The 19,466-nt window shown below is 37.7% G+C and overlaps 1 protein-coding gene across 3 annotated transcripts in view; it reads right to left on the bottom strand.

The window, feature by feature from the left end:
- Window positions 1-19,466, bottom strand: part of Dnah3 (dynein heavy chain 3, axonemal) — a 567,072-nt gene that overhangs the window by 130,509 nt on the left and 417,097 nt on the right. For all 3 annotated transcript variants that reach the window (XM_081731270.1, XM_081731268.1, XM_081731267.1), the window contains exons 51-52: window positions 16,303-16,504; window positions 12,703-12,861 (exon numbers count right to left, since the gene is read on the bottom strand). In XM_081731270.1, the coding sequence (XP_081587396.1) occupies window positions 12,703-12,861; window positions 16,303-16,504 (361 nt within the window). The remainder of the gene's footprint in view (window positions 1-12,702; window positions 12,862-16,302; window positions 16,505-19,466) is intronic.

A 19,466-nucleotide genomic window follows, 5' to 3' on the forward strand; every position in this document is an offset into this window, starting at 1 on the left:
AGGAACAAATTCAATAATATTTTCAGTTAACTACCATAACTTAATTTCATCACTTTTTCGAACTATTTCCCAATTGCATATATTTTTAACATACATTTTAATAATAAATCGAATGAAGAACGTATTAACCATAGACGTAAGCAAAGGTCAATTTGATACAAATCCATCGGACGCCTTTTTTGACATTTCAAGTTATACGTTCGAAGGGTTTATTTAAGCAACATTGTATAGCACAATCTATAGTACTTCCTTGGCGATTAGGCACTGTTACCATATTTTGATTCCTATTTACAGAATTCCTGCCATCTACAAATTGATTTTGTGAAAATCTGCGATAATTGTTATTTCTGCTTAAATTTCTGTTGCCATTTCTAAAGTTTCTAGTTCTATTTCTGCAACTAGATTGTGTTTGATTACCGGTACCATTATAGTTATTCCCTCTATTATTAAAACCAGTTACATTAGAATGATTCTCAGGTTGCACATTAATATTACTAACAGAAGCATACTGAATTGGATTACGTCTAAAACTAACCTGACCTCTATCCTGTATTCTATTATTCTGTATTGCTGACTGACTTTCATAACTTTGAATAAGCATTATTAAATGGTTAAAGTTGATGCATTGTGCCGACATTAACAGTTGTTGTAATCGGAATGGCAATAAGATTCTAATGGAAGCTATAATACGAGATTCCGGATGATTTGGATTTAGTGATCTCAACTCATTATATGTAGATACTACAAATTCCGTAATACTCCTATGCAATGTTGGATTAAAATGCTTTGTTCTCAAGATGGCATCTCTATTCGCTGTCATGAAATCATTTTCGTAATTAGATAATAGAGCATTCTTAAAATCAGAATATGTATGAAGACTACCCCTGATAGCCTTAAACCATGTTAAACAGGGTGGTAGCAATATATGCGGCAATAATTTTAAATACTGCGACTCATTTACACCTATAAGCTCGCACTCATCCTCAAATTTTTCAAGAAACTCCCTAGCGGGTACATCTTCCGGTATGCCACTGAATTTGGTAAGTGATTTAACTTCACTGAATCGTATGGGTTTACCTGTTGTAGTCTTCATATACCTGTTGGAGCTTCGCCGGGATGACTGCCCTATCGATATCACTCTTCTTTCCCTATCGATACTTTCCTCTCCGCAACTTGAAGGTTCAGCATCGTCCTAAGATGGCGACTAGGTTCACGAGTATTAAATGCAGGACCCACCATGTTCCTATATCCACCGTCTTGCGTTGCACTCTCGGAAACACAATTTTCTTTTATAAGATTAACCTCCTCCTGTAATAGCTTGATGTGGGTATCATGGGTGTTTAATGTTGCCTCTATGAGATCTACAGAGTTTTGAAATTCCGTGACTCTCTGTGATACTCTCTCCATCTTTTCGTCATATTGCTCAAATTTGACTACAATATGCTGGTTCATCTGTGAAAGCTGACGTTGAATAGCTTCCCACTTGTTTTCGTTGCATTGTTCTAACTGTTCTAGCTTTTCTTCAAAATCCTTCGTTTGTTGGCTTATTTTCCGGTCTAGTTTTTCTTCAAGATTCCTAATTTGTTGTGCTATTTCTTCATTTTTTCGAGCTTCTTTTTCGTCAAGATTCCTAATTTGTTGTGCGATTTCTTCACTTTTTCGAGCTTGATCTTGAGTCTTTTCGTCAAGATTCCTAATTTATTGTGCTATTTCTTCACTTTTTCGAGCTTGATCTTGAGTCTTTTCGTCAAGATTCCTAATTTGTTGTGCTATTTCTTCACTTTTTCGAGCTTCTCTTTCGTCAAGATTTCTAATTTGTTGTTCTATATCTTTTAAGATGTCAGTAAGATTTTCATTGCGATTAATCTCTAGATGAGTATTCCGCTCTCCAGTTGTATTTCTATCCGTGACACTCATGATACTATTTCGGCGTATCACTTTTCCGCTTCTTAGAATGGTCACACTAAGGTCACTTATAATGTTGGCCGTTTTTACTGTACTTCGAAACGACAAACTTATTTCCCGGGTTCCGGCACCAATTTTAGAAGAACAAACACAACTCATATACGTTTTGTCACTTTCTTAACTGAGTTTAATATTGTAATGTTTTTGGTAGAGTCAATAATGGTCCGAGATTTATCCCTTCACCAATTTTATTATAAAATTTGATAAATACAAAACGTCTTTGATTACAAAGAGAATAATGCTGTTTCCTCGTTAATGTCCAAGTAGAGGAGTATAGGTGTTTTGCACGGTGCCCTTCTCTCAAAGCAGTCTCCAAGGCACCTGCCGGTTCGGTGAGTTTGGAAGGATAGCCCCCTCAGCTCAAGGCAGCTTCGCAAGGCTTTGTTGTTGAGAGGATCCCTAGTCCAGTGCGACCTCGGGAAGGATGGGTGTCCCCTAGTCCAGTGCGACCTCAGGGCGGTGTAGGTGATTTGATCAGTTGGACGACTGATGCTGGGTCCCTCGGTGTTCCTCCTTTTATTTGTCCTCCTCGGGTCCTTTCGTGAGGTCCGTCTGCTTTCGGCGTTCCTCGGTGTCCTTCCGCGTTGGCTTGCTGTCTGCTATGTTGTTTGTAAATAATAACACGTGCGTCTGTTGTGATGTGGGGATCCTTGCACCCCCCACACTGGAAAAAAATAATTTGGAAGATTATTTTGAGAAAATACACAGTTGTAATTAGTAAAAAGGAACTGCACCAGCACTGACACACTTGATACTGTTTAGACACTAGAAAACACTATAAACACTAGGATACACCTATATCACTATGAAAAAACTTGTTGTGAAATATACACATAATTGTAATAACACTGTAGTTCTGTCCCAAATAAGCAGGATCAAAAAACAGTTTATCATTTCCCTCAAAGTGGGCAGAAGTGTCATCACTGTTATTAATAAATGTATACGAGTTCACTAATGGTAGGTATCGTTTGAGCGTTTTTGTCAGTAGAATCGGTGTTGATATGGACGTCGCACTCTGTATGTGTAGGTTGCATAGTTTTTGTCTGGATATTAGGCGCCGGTGTATTGAGTCTTTCTAATAGTAATGATATAGGGAGTCGATTAGCTAAGTTTTTGTTTTTGTAACGGGACTTGCAAAAGAGTAGGCACAGATAAGATATTATTGTTATTAGGACCGATGAAAAAAGAATTATCGGTAGCAGAAGCTGGAACATAGTTCTGGAAAGGAAAATGTGTTATTAGTGCTGTTGTTCTTAAACGTTTATACAGAAAATGTAAAGCTACTCCTATGGCGAGGAGAAGAAAAAATAAGATACAAGAGATAATAAGAATAGTCCATGGAAAAGCATGGTGCAAATGTAACTCGGAAAAATGACTTGGTAGATGGCTACGTTCATGTTGTATTAGAGCTTGAAGGGATGTTACAGTTTGTTGTATGTTTTGAAGATTGAAGGTGAAATTAAAGTTATAGTTAGTCGGAAGTGTGCGATATTCTATGGTAACGTTTGCCGTATGTCTAGTGGGTAAGTTGAGGGTCTCTGTTTTAATGTACTCATATTCTTCATATGGGAAAAAATAAGTTAAGGAATGATCCATCTCATCTGTAACAACTATATGATTTCTTTGATGAGCTATTCTTACTATTTTTCGTGTTGTGAGTAGAAGTCCCGTTGTTGTATATAAATAATATTCTTCTGCTTTAGATAATGTAGGTTTAGCATGACATGTTGTTGTTATATTTCGGAAGATAAGATCATATAAGCAATCTGTTTTTTGGGATCTAGCTTGTGTTTGGAATTTACAAATTTCCAACATACGATGTGTTTGACAAAGTGATACGTCAAATTCGGAGATTCCTGACGGTGTCCATATGGCGAATTCAGGTGTTTGTAAACGGAGATATGAAGAATCTGTCAGAAATCCATTATTAAATACTTTATAAAGAAAATAGTAATTATTGTCCCTTATAATAGGGATTTGTAATATAATATCTAAATTTGCTTTATTGGAATCAAATGACACAAGATATGCTTTGGAGCATTGGTAGAAAAGTCCTAAGTCTTGTTCCATCAGAGTGCCTCTTAGGTTTGTGTTATCCTGTATAATACTTTTAGCAAGTGTTGGCTTAATTAGAGCGTCGTTAATTTTATTATCCAATATACTTTGTATTATTAAGTCGAAGTGCTGTTCTATGAGTTGAAAGTTTAAGAGAGTTATTAGAAATCGTTCATTTGTTGCCGTGGTGCACATTAATTGTAGAATCTCGTGGTGTGTCTGAGAGACTAGTTTCTCAATGGCTACCGTGAGGTTAGAAACAATGTGGGTTAGTTGGAAGTTACTTTCTTTAATTTGCTGTATCTGGTTGTTAAGATAATCTGTTTGGTCCTTAAGAAGGTTTATAGAGTTTTTTAACTTGTGTACTTCATACAGCGAGAAGCCACTGAATGCCAAATTTGTAAGCCCCATTAGAAGACTGAAAATCATCCGTTTAGGCCTGTGAGAGCATCCTTGCCTAAAATCGCATGGGATTATATTATTGATTTTAGAAATAAATCGTGCCTCTTTCTTATGCAGTAAAGTTATTAAATTTTCATATCCGGAACATGATTCATTTTTAAGTCGTCGCGTAGCTTGGTAGATGGCTACGTGAAATGTTCGGGTAAACCTACTTTCCTTGTGGGATAATATACCAAAACAAGGTCCCCTGGATTATAAGTTGTCTGTCTATGGCGCTTATCGTAAAACTTCTTTTGTTTATTATATGCCTGTTCCAGGTTGTCTCGTACTTTCTTCCTGATGGCCGCTAGTTTATCTCTGTCAATTTGTATATGTTGTCTTGATTCTAGCGTACATTCTGGCGGGGTCCTGGGTTCATAACCAAACAACAAAAAACTTGCAGAATATTTGGTCCCTCCTTGTACGTACGTATTGATGCCAAAAATAACGTGCGGTAACCATCTTTCCCAATCCGTATGGTGTTCTTGCACAAAAATTTTTAGACAATTCTGTATGATTTTATTAGTTTGCTCTACTAATCCTATGGAAGCATGATTATATGCGGGTGAGTACTTATATACGAAATCGTACTTCTGCGCCAAATTCTGTAAACGAGTTGCTCCATGTACTGGGTGTCGGTCCCAATATAATGTTGTAAAAGCTCCAAATTTGAGAATAATATCATGTTCCAGAAATTTCTCTATGTTTTCCGCGTTTATGGCGTCTACTGTCTTTGCAATGACATATCGTGTGGCTAGTTCCGTGGCTACTAGTATGTATTTATTTCTTCCTTCTCTGCTTGGTAGGGGCCCTAACTCGTCATATATCCATGTTGTTGCTATCTCTCCCACCGGGTGATGTAAGAGTTCGGCTTGTTTCTTTTGTGCTAGTTTCTTCAGATGTTGACATTCAGTACACATGCGTATCTTATTAGCAAGATAGTTTTTTTTAGATATGGCATATAAATTTCTTGATAGCGGTCTTGTATGATTTTGAAAATCCAAAATGCGGATTGGTTGCCTGGCGGTGGAAGGTTGTGAACCACAAATTAGCTAGGGACTTCGGTATGCATAAAAGATGTAGTAATCCATAATCGGGGTGGTTTTGTTTTCGATATAAGATGCCGTTTTTAAGACAAAAAAATCTTGCTGATCTGACTGTGGAGATCTTTTCCGGCTCCCTTCCTTCTAAAACGGATATGATGTCTTTGTAATTTTCATCTCTGCGCTGCTCTCTTGCGATATTCGGTAAAGGCTCATTATTTCCTGCTTCTATAGTATTAACATGAAGGCTGTTTGATTTAAAAGCATAATAGTCCTCCCCTTTTTCTTCATCATTTTCTACTTTTTCGCCTTCTTTCTTAATATCTTGGGCCTGTTCTAGCCTACTGATTATATCTGCTGGGTGTTTGGATCCAGGCAAATATTGTATATCAAAATCATAATCGGCTAGAAATAACTTATATCTTGTGTACTTCCCGACTTTGTCCGGCTGGTTATTCATCGTCGCGATACACTTTGCGTCTACATATAGGTTAAATTTTCTATTTAATAGAAAATAGCGAAATTTACGCAATGTGTATATGAGAGCGTACAATTCTTTTTGCCATGTGCTTGCTTTCTCTTCACTTCTCGTTAGCCTCCGGGAACAATAAGCAACCACCTTCTCAGTGTTAGTTTTTGGGTCATAGCAGGCGAGTAGTCCTCCTGCTTGAGTTTGACTGCAATCGCTATAGACGCGGATTTCTAGCGAATCGTCAAAGTGAGCAAGTGATGGAGCGTTTAGTATGTCTTCTTTTAATTGTTCAAAGAGAACATCGTGATTCTCTGTCCATTTAAATTTAGATTTGGATGTTACTAATTGTTGAAAAGGTTCAATTTTTAACGTAAAGTCTTTAATGTGGGCCCTAAGATATGAACATAGGCCGATAAAGCTTTTAAGAATCCGTTTTGTAGTCGGTCGCTTAAAATTTCGTATCTTTTTAGCTATTTTTGGAGATATTTTAATGGATTCCCCACTAACAAGGTGTCCTAATACGTTAAGTTCCTGATAGCCAATGTGGGTCTTCTTGGGTGATGCTCGGAAGTCGTGTTTCCTAAGCTTCTGGAATAATAATTCTAAATCCTGCAAGTGCTGTGGAAAATTATACGAACTAGTAACAAGATCATCAGCAAAATTTGTAATTCTATCTGGTAGTCCTTCCAAAATCATTCTCGTGGCGACACTAAGACTTTGGGAACTTGTTTTGGCCCCCATTGTGCATCTCAAAAATTCGTATGATTTTCTATTATGATTGAGCTCGAAGGTCATATATTTACGGCTCTTAGGATGCAACAAGATTTGGAAATATGAATTGGAAAGATCGGCAGTGCTTATGAAAGTTTTCCCCTTTATAGAGTTTAGAACGTCCTCTGTTGCTTGAAATGGTACCGACAAGTACTAGGTGTAAGTGTTACACTTCTGCAGGTTGAGAACTATTCGAAATTCCTTTGTATTAGGCTTCTTGAGCACAAGAAGTGGAGAAGAGAATTCATTATTGTCAGTTGGCCTGATTATGTTTGCCTTGATAAGGTCTTGAATTTGCTTACCTACTTGACTTCTAATATGTAATGGAATAGGTGGGGAGCGGTCGTGGAACACGGCAGACTTAGAAATTCTGATTTTATGAACGTATCCCCTAAAGTATCCGATATCATCAGGTGCATATGTAAAAACGTCTCTATATTTAAATAACAAATCATAAACTGCTTGCTTTTGTTTTCTGTCCAGGTCGGGGTTGACGTCAAAAAGTTCTTTATTGAAAAGTGTTTTTGTGTACTTTAACCGTTCTTCTGTTTCCTCTTTCGTTTTAAATTGATATGCCTTTTCAAAGAAGGGTTCTTCTAGGGCGTGAAAAGAAATTTCGTGCCCTTCTTCAAGAGCCGCCACTGGTGTATTCCTCTTTATAGTTACGCTCTTGCTATTTTGATTAGAAATTAACATTACCATTTTGCTTGTTTCTATCTTTTGATCAAGGGCATTTAAATTATATTTCTCGCGTAATCCAGGAAGCAATGATACATATAGGAATTCTCTGTCAGCTATTTTTTTCTTTCCTGCTACTTGTACATATGTATGCGATCTTGGAGGCAAAGTTATTTGCTTAGTCAGGTATAAACAATTGTGATCCGTCTGCGATATTATCTGAGTGGTTAAAGCTGACAATGTATTCTTTGTACTTTGAACTGGTAACTGCGGTTTCCTCGGTCGTTTAAAAAACGAGATTGTGTTCTTGTTTAAATCAATGGTGGAATGCGAACGTTGGAGGAAGTCGATTCCTATTATTATTGGCATTGTCTTGTCAATTACTCTGAAGTAATGAGTGAATGTTGTCTGACCTATTTGAAATTTTATTAATGCTATTTGGTTCAAATGAATGTTATTGCCTGAAATTCCTTTTATTATTGTCTGAAATGGAATTATATTTGTCCCAGGGGGAACGATTTGAGTGGGCCATAGGGAAACAGTACTTCCTGTATCAATTATCGCATTTTGAAGGCCTAATGTAGTTTTAATTTTTAAATGCGACCTGTTATTTTCGTCCTCTAATGCAATATTTTCCCGTCTTTCTGCCAATTGTTCTGATTGTTCGTTTATTACAGGAATTTCGTAATTTGTGTCGGTTTCTTTTGGGTCTCCTCGTTCCGTGTAACTATCGGCCCCCTTATCAAGGGGCTGCCTTATGCGTTTTTTTGACGCTTGTAGCAATTAGATGCCCCATGGCCCCGTTTCCGGCATATTGCGCACACCAAAATTTGATCTTCCGTTGGAGCAGCGTGTCGATTATTCCGGGCTTGTCCCTGTTTTCTCTTCCCATTATTATTGTTTCTCCTTCCGTTTCCCTGGTTCCTATTCCTCGGATGGCTTTTATAATTCGTCTGGGCTATCACCAGCGACAACTCTGCCATTTTATTGGCCAAGGTAGAGAGGTCACTTTGTGGAGGATTTTGCTCTTGGTGGGGAACGGTCTTAGGTTCCTGGCTTGAGGTTTGAGTTTCTTGAGGGTTGGATTGAGAAACTGCCATGGAAATATTATTTTGTTGTTGATATCCTGGTATATAGCTGTTCATTGGTTGTGTAACAGGTTGCATCTGCACAGGATAGGTATGATGGTATAACTGTTGTCCAGGATATATTGATTTTGGTTCGGTTGATAGGCCATAGGATGTATTATGCAGGTTAGGTATATTATTCTGGCCGTATAACATATGCAATTTTTGTGATATCTCTGCGTGTTCTCTTTTCCTTAAAAGGTCATTAGCTGCTTCCAGTGTGTTTAATTTATTCTGTAGCGCTTCTACCGTTGCAAACCTTTCTAATGCTATCTTATTAAGGAAATCCCTCTGCAAACCCAAAGACAAATGGTGGATCTTTTGTTCTTCATTCGCTTCCGGTAATAATTGCCTTATTGCTCGTAGTTTACGTAAAAAGTACGACTCTATTGGCTCGTCCATTCCCTGTTGTACCTCGAATAATTCCTGTTCTGCTTTATACGATGGGACTATTGGTCTACATAAAGCTACTAACTTAGATTTTAGATTGTCATAAGTCATTGTATCTAATTGATTTTGATTTTTAAGCTGTAATACGAGATCTAGTGCCGTGTCTTGTAAATATATTGGTAGAATCTCCTTCTTCTTAGCCGGTGACCAGTGGCGTGGCGTGACACTTTCACAATTGTTACCGGTTGTTGATATTACAAGTATCTCTAGTTTTTCAATATCAGAAAATCTAGTACTTTTTTTCTTTTAGCGTATTAATCATTTAATCCTAGCGTATTATAGGCATTGGCAACGATTTTTTAGGGGAGAGTCAAATCTTACTTCATTTACCTTGATCTTTTTAAAAAGTGTGGCTCTTCAGGTTCTTCCATTTTTTACTAAATATAATCGAAACCTTCTCTCAATGATCTTAGATATTCTTCAAAATCATCTATTTTTTTTTCTGCAAAAACTTACATCATGAATTTCCTTCTGTAAGATATTGAACTAGGTTTCTTATCTTGATCCTATAACATAAAACAGTTTAAGTAAAAAATTGAAGTCAAAACTTTGAAAGGTTTGGTAGAATTTTGCTGCACGAACTCTGGATTGAGAATCTCATTCGTCGATGTTTTCGTCATGGATTTAAAGAGTACTAACAGTTCATCTTTAAAGCTATACAGCACATCATTTATCCTACTTCTATAGTTCCACCTTGTGTTTGAAGCTGTTGGGATACCTTTGTTGACTACACAGGCCGGCAGAAAGCCCAAACATGTAGGGGGGCTGGTTGAAGTTAGCGGGGCCCGATCCAACCTTATTATAGTTAATCACCATATTATAGTTCATTTCCAAGCCTACTATGAAAATTTTAGGGGGAGCAGCAAAAATTTGGGTGGACCCGACCCTCCTAAACCCCCTGGATACGGGCCTGTGACTACATAGTCCAAAGCATTTATTCTTTTTGAAGACTTCGAGAATAAAGCAAGTCACAACATAGTTCCAGAAAAAAAAAACTTACACCCTTTTGTACAGTCAACGGACTTTTCTAACACTAAATTAAGCCTATGGGCATGACAATGAAAAAAAAAATAGACTTCTGTGCATCTTTGTTTAACAAGAGGCTACTGCTTCCTAGCTTACCAACCATAATCGAAGCTCCATCGTATGTTTGAGCAACAGGTTTTCCGTATTGAAAACTAGTCAGACTGTCAAACACAATTTGGGACAGTCAAACTACGGTACGATGAAGACGATTGCACAGTTCTTTTTCAACACATCAAACTGCGTGCTAAACTAAAAACAAAATATTCCCAACTTAATTAGCATAAATCCTAAATAATAATAAATATACGAATTAGAAGGAGCACCGGGAAACATCTAATTATCATTACTATGAAATTGTGGTATACTGTTAAGACAATGAAATAACTTTACGAATACGGAAATTACAGCCAACTTTCCATACTTGGATTAGGAAGCAAACGAAACACTATAGTTGAATCACACTGTCAGTTCGATCCTCTATAGCGAGAGGAGAGCGAGTAGAATAAACATGCTGATGATATTCTAGATTCTCCTTGTTTTGACAGAGAACGTTCCTATTTTTTCCTGTTCCACTCAGCCGAACGGTAACATAAGGGCCATTCCAAACGTCCAAATACAGGTACGAGCGCGCAGGATGCTTCTGGCTGGCATGCTGGAAGGTGCTTCTGGAGTGAATGACCGCTATTGGGGTTCACGTTACCTCTGAAATCTACGGTATCAACAACAGTATGTTCCTATTTGGCACTGGCAGTGTAAATGTGACATAGGCCGTCTGAATTAAAAAAAAAAAAAAAAAAAAAAAGAAAAGAAAAGAAAAGAAAAGAAGGAAAGAAAAGGAAAATGTGTAAACATCTTCCCATGTTGATGATCAAATTTAGAGACATATGAAAACAACGAAAAACTGTCATATTTTTACCGTTACCGCCGGTAACAGCGGTAATATGCACTACACGCCGCTGCCGGTGACCATGCTTGCATTGCTGCCATATGGTCGAATATCATAAAAAACCTGTCCGGATCCTCGTGCATGTGTCCCGCATACTTCGTTAAGTGTGGCATATTAAAGGATAAATTGGATGCACCCTCTGTCATATTTGTGTTATTCTCTCTTGATCTATATGTCTGTTTACCCGATCTAGTTTCCGGCATAAATCGCACTTAAGGAAAGGAAGAGAGAAAAATTGATAATTAAATTTAGAATTTTGATAGTAAAACTTAGATAAAATAAATTCTGATACTGACCTTGTGTCTGTTAAAAAAGTTAATAAAAAGAGCGTCCCGTACAAAACTCCGGTGCCTATCACCATGTAATGTTTTTGGTAGAGTCAATAATGGTCCGAGATTTATCCCTTCACCAATTTTATTATAAAATTTGATAAATACAAAACGTCTTTGATTACAAAGAGAATAATGCTGTTTTCTTGTTAATGTCCAAGTAGAGGAGTATAGGTGTTTTGCACGGTGCCCCTTCTCTCAAAGCAGTCTCCAAGGCACCTGCCGGTTCGGTGAGTTTGGAAGGATAGCCCCCTCAGCTCAAGGCAGCTTCGCAAGGCTTTGTTGTTGAGAGGATCCCTAGTCCAGTGCGACCTCGGGAAGGATGGGTGTCCCCTAGTCCAGTGCGACCTCAGGGCGGTGTAGGTGATTTGATCAGTTGGACGACTAATGCTGGGTCCCTCGGTGTTCCTCCTTTTATTTGTCCTCCTCGGGTCCTTTCGTGAGGTCCGTCTGCTTTCGGCGTTCCTCGGTGTCCTTCCGCGTTGGCTTGCTGTCTGCTATGTTGTTTGTAAATAATAACACGTGCGTCTGTTGTGATGTGGGGATCCTTGCAATATTCACTCATGAAAAGCGTACATAACAAGATGTCTATCTATACACACACTTATTTATTATGTATCCATAGCAACAACTCTTTTTTTCTAATTTACGATTACAAAAGAATAATCTCTTGATATCTCTATATATATCTTTCTTTTCTTTTCACATAATACTGTTCTACTAATTCGCCTCTGATCGCCTTTTTAAAGCTGGCACAGATTGCCAATACTATATACAACAACATAACAACGTTATCGTTGTAAGTTTCGCTCCAATTATTATTCAGTGAATTATATGTTTTCACTAAACTACTAAAATTACTACAGGATAACGTACTTAAAACAGCAGCTATTATTTTTTCAGAGATATTGCAAGTTACATTATTTTTTCAGAGATATTGCACGGGGTGATGAATTATCTGGAGCTGGCTCTGCAAGTATCAGTTAGCTTTTGTTAATATTACGCTTCTCTAGATGGTTTAGATTGGTCTCCACGATATATATTATATCCTCGTCTTGTATGATACAGAACCCGATGCAGCAAAACGCCTTACTCTTACCTCAAATAATACAAAAAACAAGAAAAGAACTAAGTATCCCAATCAGGACTGCTGACATCGAGAATTAAGAACTAGGTTCTCTGAGTACATCCCAATTCTCTGCATTTGATTAAGTAGTGAGGTCGTCTACGTGCTTGGAGAATTAATTATTTAAAAATACATTTAATTTACATTTTCTCACATTCTGTACATTTTGTCTTTCAGGGTTGTAACAAAACGGTCATAACCACAAGTGCAAAAAGCAAGTTCAATTTTATTCAATATTAGTACCAATAGACGGTCAATTATGAAGGAACTTACCAAGAACAGGGTCGATTTCTTCTCTGATATTATCTAAAAGTACAGGTTGACCAAATTGAATAGCGTTCTCTAGAACCCTCAAATAGTTGGCGTCCGTCAGTTTTATTATATTCAAGTTGTTCTCCTTCTCTGTATTTTTAATCCACTTCAGAGCCTGACCTGAAAAGATAAATAAATAAAATAAAAGCACTTTCATCACTACGCACACAGGAGTGGGTGAGAATATTTTTTTTCCATAATTACAGAAATATTAAAAATGTATAGGTCTCCCTCGTAGCTATATGGTTATCGTACGCATCTTTCTCGGGAAATAACCAGGTTTAATTACCGGAAGGACCTCATATGGTTTTAGGTCCCACGTTAAGCTGTAGGTCCACGTCTCATATAGCCTCGCTACTAAAAGGGATGCTGAACTCTAATCAAACTAACTAATCAATTAAAAATTTATAGGATGTTTACATAGTAAAGTTTTTCCTTTCCTTTTTAGTTTTAATGGAGAGAACTCGCTCCGGAGATCAAACCCGGAACCATGTACATTATGCTTTTAAATCTTGAAATATTATATTTAAAAATGTGTTTGAATATAAATATTTGTGGCAAAGCATCAATTGAAATATCAAACATGAGACAGATGATTAATTCTGAATTTCTCTTTATTTTGTAATTTCAAACTGAAGTAATTTGTAAACTAATACTGTCTTACTCATTATATTGAATACCGTACTTTACATGTTAATAAGAGATGAAGAAAGTTTTTAAAGGATAAACAGCAGAATAAGAATAATATTTCCTCACGCGTTAGGCGAATAATTTTCTATTAAAAGGTCGTGAAAATATGTTGAAATTTCCATAATTAGAGTGATACGAGAACAGTGTATACAGTAAAAAGAACAACATTACATAGCATATTGCGAAGAATAATATACAGCGGACTCTTTTATGACACTAAATTCAACGACTTGTATTGAACTATATAGAAATAAGTATTGAAAGAAAATGAAATGAAATCTTTAGGTTTTACGTCTCACTGTTATGCATACCAAGCTAAAGGAGGCAGTGATGACGAGAAATGAATGAAATGGTGAATGAAGAAATTGGGAGGAAAGGGGAGAACCCAGAAATGAAATGAAATGAAATCTTTAAGTTTTACGTCCCACGGTTATGCCGGTTAGGCTAAAGGAGACGGTGATGATGAGAGATGAGTGAAATGGTGGAATGAATAAAGTGGGAGGAAACGGGAGAACCCCGAGAAAACCCACGAGCACGGTGTTTGTCCACCACAAGGTTCACTTGGCGGGGGCTGGGATCGAACCCGGGACCCCAAGCACCAGAGGTGAACGCTCTACCACTGAGCCACCGCACCCCCCAGGGGAGAACCCAGAGAGAACCCACGTACACAGTGTTTGTCCACCAGAAAGCTCACTTGGCACGAGCTGGGATCAAACCAAGGACCCCATGCGCCAGAGTTGAACGCTCTACCACTGAGCACAGCGGCCCATAGAAGTATTAAAAAGAGTAGGTATATTGTGATATGTCATGAGTGAAATACATTCAGTGTCATATAATATTTTAAGAATAAGGAAAATACTAAAAGAAGATGAAAGCTAGAAAAGTTAGGAAGTAGTTTAGCATTGAAGCTCTAAACGAAAGCTCATTTTCAGAGATGAAGCATCGACCCAGCCATCAGAGAGTTCAAGGTTAAAGACTATAAAGAATCTTTCAAAATTGGTATTGAGCCAATATATGTAGGAATACACAAAAATGAATTTCTACAACCTGAATAGCAGGCGCGTGTATACGCCGTGATCGACCGTAAGCACAAGGTCAAATTGGCCCGAGAGGTCGTGTGGCAAGCGGACTATTCAACACGAAGGCCGCCATTCTATCAATATTTTCAGTCAGTTTTTTAGTGCAATGAAGATGAGTGTCCAACAATGTCTGATACGTTAACTGTTACTGCATAGTTCGAACCTGGGCATAACGCAGCAACCAAAACATTTGCTATTCGAAAGGTGAAGGTGCAATGAACCACAGCACAGTAACTCGTTAATTCCAAAAATTTTGAGCAGGTTGTAAAAATTCAGCGATTCAGAGTCTCAAGAATATAGTCTATCTTCTCCACTAACCTCTACTCAAATCGGAAGTGGTTTAAAGTAGCCATTTCCAGTTTCAACGTTATTGCCATAAAACGAACACGGTAACAGATAGCGAGAAGTGTTTTCTTGTAAATGATTTAGCGTCTCAAGACAACGTAACATGACTATTCTGAACACTCTACCAAAACCGAAAGTGGTTGAAATTTACTGGTACTTCCGGCTTCACTACTGATTTTCATAGAGTACAAACAATAAAATATATCGAGGCGATTGATTCAGTATCCCAAGAATAGGTTCCGTGTCCTTCGTCAACTCACTATTCAAACCTAAAGTTGATAAAATAAATCATTTTTCAATTTGAACATTTATCACTATAGAACAAAATGGTAATATATGGCGGCAAGCGCTTTTCTTCAAACGATTCAGGGTCTCAAGAGAACATACCATCAAAACCCACAACACTCTTCCAAAACCAGAAGTTGTTGAAATTTAGTACTTCTTCCGGTTTCAATACTGATTTCCGTATAGCAAAAACGGTAGGAGATACTGATATGCGATTTTCTGCAATTGATTCGGCTTTCCACGAATAGGTTTCGCCTTCTTTACTAACCTTCTAGTTAAACCGGAAGTGTCTCAAAAACATTTTCATTTTCAACACTTATCGCCGTAGAACAAAGATGGTAGTATATAGCGACAAGTGGTTTTCTGCAATCGATTCTGGGTGTCAAGAGAACATACTAATACAACCCGCAACACCCTAACAAAACCGGAAATGGTTGAAATTTACTACCACTTCCAGTTTCAATAATGATTTCCGTAGACCAAAAACGATACGAGATATTGAGATGCAGTTTTTTGTACTCGATTCAGCTTCCCAATAATAGATTATATCTCCTCCCTTAACATCTATTCAAACTGGAAGTGGTTCAAATTAACGATTTCCGGTTTCCATCTTTATCACCATACAACAAAAACAGTAAGGCAGTAAGGCAGAGGCAGAGGCTTTCTGCTATGGATTCAGCATCCGAGAAACAAGTTCTTTAATCTTATTAACCTATGGAAACGAATAGTTATAGATGTATTACTTCAAGTTTGAGTATTGCATTCCAATAGTTTGGAAGTCTACCGTAGTTTCACACTTAGAAAAGAAATTCACTTGTTTTCTTTTTAGTATGTGTGATTATGTTTCCATATTATCTAGTATATCTGCGGTTTGGATCTAAAAGGGCCAATGTCACTTTTTGGCAAAAATGAAATAGCCTTCAATTTTAACGTCTATAAATGGATGTTTTCTTGTGCGAGAAGAGCAAATGTTAACACGAAATAGTATGGAATGTATACCATTTATATCAATATCTGCCTTTCTTGCACAAGAAAATATCCATTTGTAGGCGTTAAAATTGACGAACATCTCATTTTTGCAAAAAGTGACATTGGCCTTTTTAGATCCAAGCCACAGATATATTCTTTATATTCTATAATGTATATTCACATTGGCATTTACCTTGTGGGTCAATCATTAGTGACCATCTTCTCGCATTAAAAACAATTATTCCATTTTCTACAGAGAATTGATCCACTGGGAGTCCTGCAATATTCCAAGCTCGGATTTTAACTGGTTCACCCATTACTGTTATTAAGTTGAAATTTTCGGAACATGGAACACCAGCTGCCAAGCAATAATCATTCCACTTGCGCACGCATGTCTTAAAGATAAATGTAAGAATCACAAGTAAATAAAAAGATTGTACTTGTATATATAATATGCACATACACTATGTGATCAAAAGTATCCGGACATCCCCAAAAACATACGTTTTTCATATTAGGTGCATTGTGCTGCCACCTACTGCCAGGTACTCATAATCAGCGACCTCAGTAATCATTAGACATCGTGAGAAGGCAGAATGGGGCGCTCCGCGGAACTCACGGACTTCGAACGTGGTCAGGAGATTGGGTGTCACTTATGTCAAGAAGTCTGTACGCGAGATTTCCACACTTCTAAACATCCCTAGGTCCACTGTGTCTGATGTGATAGTGAAGTGGAAACGTGAAGGGATACGTACAGCACTAAAGCGTACAGGCCGACCTCGTCTGTTGACCGACAGAGACCGCCGATAGTTGAAGAGGGTCGTAAAGTGTAATAGGCAGACATCTATCCAGACCATCACACAGGAATTCCAAACTGCATCAGGATCCACTCCAAGTCTATGACACTTAGGCGTAAGGAGAGAAAACGGATTTCATGGTCGAGCGGCTGCTCATAAGCCACACATCACGCAGGTAAATGCCAAACGACGCCTCGCTTGGTGCAAGGGGCGTAAACATTGGACGATTGAACAGTAAAAAAACGTTGTGTGGAGTGACGAATCACGGTACACAATGTGGCGATCCGATGGCAGGGTGTGAGTATGGCGAGTGAACGTCATCTGTCGGCATGTGTAGTGCCAACAGTAAAATTCGGAGGTGGTGGTGTTATGGTGTGGTCGTGTTTTTCTTGGAGGGGGCTTGCACCCGTTGTTATTTTGCGTGGCACTCTCACAGCACAGGTCTACATTGATGTTTTAAGTACCTTCTTGCTTCCCACTGTTGAAGAGCAATTCGGGGATGGCAATTGCATCTTTCAACACGATCGAGCACCTGTTCATAGTGCACGGCCTGTGGCGGAGTGGTTACACGACCATAACATCCCTGTAATGGACTGGCTTGCACAGAGTTCTGACATGAATCCTATACAACACCTTTGGGATGTTTTGGAACTCCGACTTCGTGCCAGGTCTCCGACCTACATCGATACCTCTCCTCAGTTCAGCACTCCGTGAAGAATGGGCTGCCATTCCACAAGAAACCTTCCAGCACCTGATTGAAAGTATGCCTGCGAGAGTGGAAGCTGTCATCAAGGCTAAGGGTGGGCCAACACCATGTTGAATTCCAGCAGTACTGATGGAGGGCACCACGAACTTGTAAGTCATTTTCAGCCAGGTGTCCGGATACTTTTGATCACATAGTGTATGTAAACAAGCTGGTTAAAAGTAGTTTGGTTTTATTTATGTCGTATAATCAAGAAACTGCAAATCTGGTTTTCCCTACGCATTTATCTTATATGATATATCGGAAGTCAAACGGAGTCCGTATACTTTATTTCTTTACTTTCTCTGGCAAGATCTTAGTAGACATAATTCATTTTTAAGTTGCGAAATATAACATAGTTTAACGAAAGAAATATCAAACTTCAACAGATTATTATTATTTTATGATTTAGATATTGTAAAATGTCATGAAAATCATTATATTTGGGTTCTTAAAAGAAACTGGAAACATATTTGGCAGTACATACAGATTGTAATATATGATATGACATTGCACAATGTTTAATACTAAGCAAGGCTTCTTATAAAGAGGAAAGGAAATAGTGGTTCTGCAAATATTGATGGGTGGTACCTTTAACCTCTACGGTCCCCCAGTGCTCATTTGAGTACATTCATTTTAATATTACGTAAACGTATGTCGTTACATTTCAACTGCATCCTTACAAGTTTTGCTACTCAAGTACTCATTCGGGAATACATTAAGTGCAGTCTGGGTCCATCATATGGCAGCTTTGAGTATACAGTGTACTAGCTAGAAAATATTCAGAAATAATTTTTTCGTGCAGTAAAAAAATTCGGGTCTGTAGAGGTTAAATTTCCAACAAAATGTTATGATTCGCACAGCACGAGGCTTTTGTGGACTACCTTTATTCTTGTATATGTATACTGGCTATTTCAGATAAAAAGTACAATGGCTTTAAATCTGAAACTGTTCAATGGGAGATAAGTCTGTAAAACAGTAAGCGAGATTTAAAAAAAAATGTCAGAAAGTGCAACGACCGGGGTTGTCTTCTTGCCCCCTGGGGATCACTCAAACATTTTAAATAGCAAGTTATGTAATTTTTCACATCATTAAAAATATGAAAAAGCGAACAACTTTTACAGGAAAGAGCTTTTCCTGTCGGACAATTTACGGAATGGACACCATTTAATTGTTAGTTGTTGCACATTGAGATAAAATGTCGAATGGTTATAAATCACAAACAGCTGGAGATAAAAGAATGAAACAAAAAGTGAGGGATAGAAAAATGTAATAAGAAACACCAAATGGAGAGCTCTGCTTGCCTCTCAGTGTTCCTTATCATGGAGCTAATGGGGGCCATATGCAAATTTTAAGTTGGTATGGTTAGTAATTTGGTACATCATTGAAATGGTCATGGAAAAAACAAATAACTTTTGTAGAAGAAAGTTTTTTTGTGAAGGGCTCCTTTAGTGAGATAAAATTCACAGTTAATTACATAATTGATAAAATTACTATAAAATATAACATTTCTATATTTCAGCTGCGAATTAGAATTACAAAATTATAAAATATTACAAGGGAATATCAAAAAGTGTTTGGAGTAGCATTTCACAGCAAAACAGAAATGAATTCACGAATGCTGAAATAAATTTTGAAGTGTAAATCTTTCTCTATTTTTCTACATATCTGTCATTTACCCTGAGACATTTGCTCCAACATGACACCTAATTTTCATGTCCATGTGGTAGAATTCGTTCGGGTGAGTGTCAAACCACAGACGAACAACTGTGATGACCTCACTATCGCAGCAGAAGCTGTGACCAACTATGTGTTTCT

The sequence above is a fragment of the Thermobia domestica genome, chromosome 11 (genome assembly GCF_964235325.1).
Source record: "Thermobia domestica chromosome 11, izTheDome1.hap1.1, whole genome shotgun sequence".
Classification (NCBI taxonomy): domain Eukaryota; kingdom Metazoa; phylum Arthropoda; class Insecta; order Zygentoma; family Lepismatidae; genus Thermobia; species Thermobia domestica.